Source organism: Neophocaena asiaeorientalis, unplaced genomic scaffold, assembly GCF_003031525.2.
Source record: "Neophocaena asiaeorientalis asiaeorientalis breed wild unplaced genomic scaffold, Neophocaena_asiaeorientalis_V1.1 scaffold497, whole genome shotgun sequence".
NCBI classification, from domain to species: Eukaryota; Metazoa; Chordata; class Mammalia; order Artiodactyla; family Phocoenidae; genus Neophocaena; species Neophocaena asiaeorientalis.
In genome coordinates, this window is record NW_020174568.1 from 1,553,406 (window position 1) to 1,559,609 (window position 6,204).

General features: G+C 40.8%; 1 protein-coding gene across 1 annotated transcript in view; it reads right to left on the reverse strand.

Moving 5' to 3' along the window:
- The window catches only part of SEPTIN10 (septin 10), a 53,201-nt gene that overhangs the window by 20,101 nt on the left and 26,896 nt on the right, over nt 1-6,204 (reverse strand). Inside the window, exon 5 of the mRNA XM_024757989.1 lies at nt 1,293-1,479. Coding sequence (XP_024613757.1) covers nt 1,293-1,479 — 187 coding nt within the window. The remainder of the gene's footprint in view (nt 1-1,292; nt 1,480-6,204) is intronic.

Below are 6,204 nucleotides of genomic sequence, written 5' to 3' on the forward strand. Positions count from 1 at the left end.
GGTGCCCTCAGGACCCGTAGGGACAACCCTTGCTCCTCGGAGTCCCCTGAGGCTTGTTGCTGATGTGCATCCTGGGACCCTAAGAACCAAGAGGGCTGGCCCAGCCACGACAGTGGCCCTGGCGGAGGGGGACGTGGCACCCCCCGCACAGCAGGTAGCTCTCCACGTGGAGGGAGCCGTGGAGCCTTGTAGTAAGAACAAGACACACTGTCGATTTAGTCCACCCTCACACCTGCCTTCGAGGGAGATACTCTCCTGGTTCTGGTTTGAGAGGCAGGGAGACGGACGCTCGGAGGGTAGAAACCCGCCAGGAACAAGGGGCGATTAGGTGGCAGAGCGAGTACTGCAGGCACCTCTGCCGCCACCAGACAAGCGCAGCCTGAGACAGAGCTGTGCACTCTTGCGTTTATGTCCCTTGAATAAGATGGGTTTCCTATATCAGACTCAACTATGAAAACAACCGGCTAAATGGTCAGAACATCCGATCAGGTGAACAGACTCTCACATCAGCTTCCTCCAGGCCCGTCACAGCCTGGGGATTGTGGTACTGGTCAGAAGCCAGCCCATCTCTGCACCGACGCTGCACCCGCTGGCCCGCGTGCCTTCCACACCGACTTCCGTACAGAAAGCAGCAGTGGCCAGATGTCCTTGCTTTCCCAGTCCTAGCTCACGAAATGCTCAGCCAGGTAACGGAGCTGCATCCCTCACACCATCAGAGGTCACAGGAGAACCCTGGAGACTTTTTTAGTATAAGACAGTAGTCTTTAACTATCTTTTAAAGAAATAAAAAAAATCTGAAGTGAGTTAATTTGTAGATACTATATTTTACAGCTCCCTGAATTTATACATAGCTCATTGGCTCAGAAATTCAAAAACAGGTTTTCTGGATACAGTTGAAATAAAAATGTAATTTACTGTAATATGTGGTGAGACTTTAGACCTTGATCTTCATCAGTGAGCTGCTTCTCACTTAATATGTCATACAGTAAAGTTAGTGTCAAATAAATTCTATAGTTACGTGAAAATGAATACCCATATTCTGGCATGCAATTTAATCACTAAAAAAGGACTAAAATTTTATGTTAATGCTTTTTCTTTGCATCTCATCTCCCAAACTGAATTTCTCTGGAAAATATCCTAAAATTGAAAAGTATCAAATGTTTTTAAAATGCACAGAATAAGAGTTATGACATATGTATATATCATAAAGATACTTTCATAGTTCCAAGTGAATGGACTTGGAACTATTAAAATGAACTGAAGCACGATGGTTGGTCCTTTTCCAAACCCACCTTGCTGTCCAGGCTTTTCATGGTCAAGAGATCCAGTGTCTTCAGAGAGTGGCCTGTCGGGGAGATGAAGTAGAGGCACACGTGGATGCGAGAGTCGTGGTAGTTAAAGAGGGAGCGTTTGATTTTCAGCTCTTCTTGGAGATAGGCCTCAAACTGAGCGTCGATGTAGTCAACAATTGGTTGGTAGCTGAAAAAACAATTATTTAAATATTTAATACAATATATTCATGATACCTTAATAAGGTATATGCATAAATCTAAAGTTTGAGGTCTGTATTTTCACCAGTGAACAGTTGCTATCTATGCTAAACAGATAACTTAAGTAATAAAACAATGTGCAAACGTGCAGGTACAAAGGCAGTACTTTGAAACCATCAGAACAACCTGTGCTTTAAACCATTTTATAGAAACAACACTGAACGTACACTAATTCCCTCTCACACTCATTCACACGCTGGAGCCCTTCTGGCACGGCTTCCCACACTTGCCAGGCTGCTGAAGGAGGGTAGGTGTCTAATTGCAACCAAACTGGACATGGCATATTATTCTGCTGAGAGGAGGCACGAGTATCAACAACTTAAAAGATACTTAAGTCAAATTCCATGACTCCCTGCTTCTGAAATCGGATCGTGAGGCGTAGAAAGCATTAACGTAGTAAGGAGGAAGGGCACACCCACGTGGAAGCGCCTAACTGGTGACGCAGGCATGACCTTATTTACTTACAAGAGAAAGCCCGTCGCAGCCGACACGCGAGTCCTTGCCTGGACCCTCCTCCTGCCTGGCGCGTGTGCCCCCACAGCTGTTCCAGGCTGTTCACCCTTCAGGGTGCAGCTCACAGCACGATGCACTGCAGACAATAGTTTGTGAATGGTCCACTTCATTTTGGTATGCTAAATCACCGCCTGTGAACCTCAACTTTCTATGCGTAACTATTCTCATCAGGCAAATCTGGGCTTCCAAGTGAAAAAAGCAGCAAACGGATCCTCTGTCGTCAAATTCCCTGGACACCTCTACACTTATCCCTGTAGCCCCTAAACAGAGCCTCAGTAACTGTGCCGCTGCAGTACTAATAAATGTGCATTCAGCGCAACGCCTGGCCCTGCCAGTCCTCGAGGATCATCCCCTCCTTCTTTCAAACTCATAGAACCCCTGTTGTCCCCAGGCACACAGCACGCAGCTGGGGACAGAGATGGGACCTTACGCCTCTGTGCTCTCCACACAACAGCACACCTTCACCACATCGGATGTACTATCGGGGACACCATCCTTGGGAAACGGGTCTAAATGTGACCCAACGTGATGCCATCCCCCAAATAATAAAACAGTAAGAATTAATCTGTAAGTACATATTTAACATAAAATTTCCAAAGAAGCTTCTATTAATGACTTAAAATAGATCAATTATAAATAGCCATAAACACTCCTCTATCTGAATGCTTTGCATAATGCCTGTCATAAATGAAAACCATAAACATTTTTTGTTAAATAAATAACATTAGAAATTCTTCCACAGTATTTTCCTCTAGGCTTCCGTTTCCAGTACCTTGCAGGTTCAATCTTCAATGAAATGAAAGACACTGGCTTAAAATACAAAAACCACCTCCTTTTTCAAAGTACTCATAAAGGGTAAGGAAGTAACCACCTCGAAACTGAAGAGAGTAGAAACAGGGAGGTGAGCAGAGGACCAGAGCGGGCTTGGTAAATGGGCCAAATCCAGCCACGTTCCTTTGTTATTCATAGTCTGAGGCTGCTTTTTTGCTACAAGCAGAGTAGTTTGGACAGAGGCCGTAGGTTCTGCAAAGCTTGAGATATTTACTTCTCTGGCCTTTACAGAAAAGGTGTACCAGCCCCTGCACTAAAAGCATCAGTGCTAGTTTCATCCTGAGGCCAGTTTGTCAATGTGGTTCTTCGGCTTTGCTCCCGAAGGATTTGCGGGACAAGAAGGAAGAAAGTAAAGTCCAGGTCCACACAGGAGACTGCCTCCCCACACTACGCTGAGGTCCTCAGATCTACGCCTTCAGTGCGGGAATGAGCTAGAAGTAAACCCGCAGTTCCTCCCCCCTCCCCAAGGATGTGAGGGAAGGTTGCCCTGGCACTAAATGAAGTTGGGAAAATAAACGGAGAGGGAGAACCATCCTCAAGAACTTGTGGCCACGGGGTCAGCCCTCACAGGAATCCACGGCCCGGGTTCACACATGGCCTCTGATTCTGAGAACCTCAAGCCACGAAACTAGGATCCTGAGTATTAACACCCAGAGGGACCTAAGGTAAGCAAATCCAAATCTGTTCCGAGTATCTCCGCAAATAACTTTTCAAAGACCATGAGAACTCCAATAAAAAAACAACCAAGCATATAGGGGAGAAAAGGCACAATGAATAAGAACCAAAGGAAAAAACAAACATCAGTACAATAACTGCAAAATTGCAATGTACTGGAATTATAAGATATAGTTACAAAATAGAGACAAAAGAAATAGAAATAAAGGTGAACTTGAATATACGTGCTGGGAATAGTAAAGTAACAAAAAGTGGTCCTACAGATATGAATATGAACCACACAGAATGTATAGATTTGAAAACTGTAATAACCAGAATGAAAAACTCATGGATTAGTTTAAAAGCATATTGGACACAGCTAAAGAGAGAATCAGTACACTGGAGGATAAATCCGAACTAATTATCCAGAAAACAATAAAGAGAAGGAAAAAAAAAGATACAACTATGGAAGAGAGATTAATAAACACAGAAGACATAACGAGAAGGTCTAACATACATTTTAACACCGTTTCAGAAGGGGCAGAAACAGCATCTGAAGAGATGATGTCTCAGATTTTTTAAAAGAACTGATGATACTGTTCAGACTCAAGAAGTCAAGCATATCACAATCAGGATAAATTATAAATAAATAAAACCTAGATATATCACGGTAAAACTGGAGAACAACAAAAACAAAGATCTTAAAAGCACTGGAGGAAAATAAGGAGGATACTCTTAAGGGGAAGACAGACTCACAGCTGCCTTCTCAGCAGTAAAAACAGAAGCCAGGAGACAGTGGAATGGTATCTTCAGTGGGAGGAAAGAAAATAAATGCCCACCCAGAATTGTATACCCAACTAAAATTTCAAGTATGAGAGTAAAACAGAAAATTTTGGTTAAGAGGGTAGTAAATACTGGCTATATAAAATGATAATAATAATGTCTTGTGTGGTTAGGAAAAAGAGAGAGAAAACATGACAGGGTAAGTTGGAGGGGTGGGGGGGCGGTTAACAGTTTAACTGTTCAAAATTCCATTTTATTGTCTATTTGTATCATCGAGGACAAGTACAAATATTAATTAACCTCAAACCTTGATTAGGTTAGAGATTATGTTTGTAATTTCTAGGGTAACAGCTACAAGAATAGAAATCAAGCAAGAAAGGAAAAAGAAACGTGAAACTCGCGACAAACAGAAAACTCAAAATAAGATGGTAAATTTAAACCTAAAATATCAGTAAATATATTACCTGTGAATGGACTAAGCACACAATTAAAAGTAAATATTGTCACAGTGGATTTTAAAAAAGAAAACCATATGCTTGATCAGAAGCACACCTAAAGCACAAGAGTACCCAAAGGCTGGAGTGAAGGAAAGAGCACGCCTCCACAAGGAAGTGACGTCTGACAACACAGAAGCCTCACAAGAGGAAGAGGTCGCTACCTAGGGATAAAAGCATCTATTCTTCAGGATAAAAGAAAAGAAAAAGTTAATTGAAATTGGAAATATCAATACTACACATCAAAATTTGTGGGATGCAGCCACACTTAGAGGGTACGTATGGGTAAAGCCATACTTAGAGGGTAATTTATAATCTGAAATACATAAGGCTGAGAATCAGTGAGAAATCAGAGCAAATTAGATCAAAATCCAAAGAAAAGTAATTACAGATATAAGAGCAGAAATTCATAAAATAGGAAAAACAGTAAGTATAAAATTGATAGGATCGACAAAGCCAAAATTTGAAAAGACCAAGTAAACTTACCACACTTTGTCAAGGCTGACCAAGGAGAAGAGAAACAAGCACAAATAACCAGTACCAGGAAAGGAGGTGTAGATGTCATTACAGATGATGAAGACAATGAAAATATATTAGAAGAATATTATCAACATCTTTAAGTAAATATATTTGGGAATTTGGATGAAACAGATTCCTGGAAAATTGTAACTTTTCAAAGCTGTCTCAAAAAACAACTCCAAATTGTCCTGTAATCATTAATGAAAATTAGTAACTCAAAATCTTCTCAGAAAACTCCAGGCCCAGATGGTTTTACTGGCAAGTTCCACCAATCATTCCAGGGAAGAATAACTCTAATCTTACACAAATTTTTCCAAAAAACAGAGTGAAAAACTCCCCAAACCCATTTTAGAAGGCTAACATAACATTTATTTAAAAAAAAAAAAAAAAAAAAAGAAAAGTATAAGATACTGGTTGAAAACCTCACTTATAGACATAACATGCAAAAATACTAAAAGGAAAAAAAAAAATCAGATACAGCACAATATAAAAAGAACACCAAACGGTATCCAAGACTGCCAGGTTAATTTACCAATAAAAAGTCAGTTACTGTAATTCATCTTATTAAAGATTAAAGGAGAAAAATTACAATCTTTTCCACAGAATCCAAAAAATACCTGATAATAATATGTATTCATGATTTTAAAAAAACAACTCTTACTAATAATATAAAGTAACTTCCTTATTCTAACTGAAAAAAAGAAAGCAGCATAATTCAGGGCAAAAAGGGAGCTTTCCCTTTGGAGTCAGGGCAAGGCAAAGATGCCCACTATCTCCACTGACTCTAGTGGAGTACTGCCAGTCCCAGTGCAGTCAGGTATTAAAATGTGAGAAAGGAAATAAAGACCACAGGCTTCAGC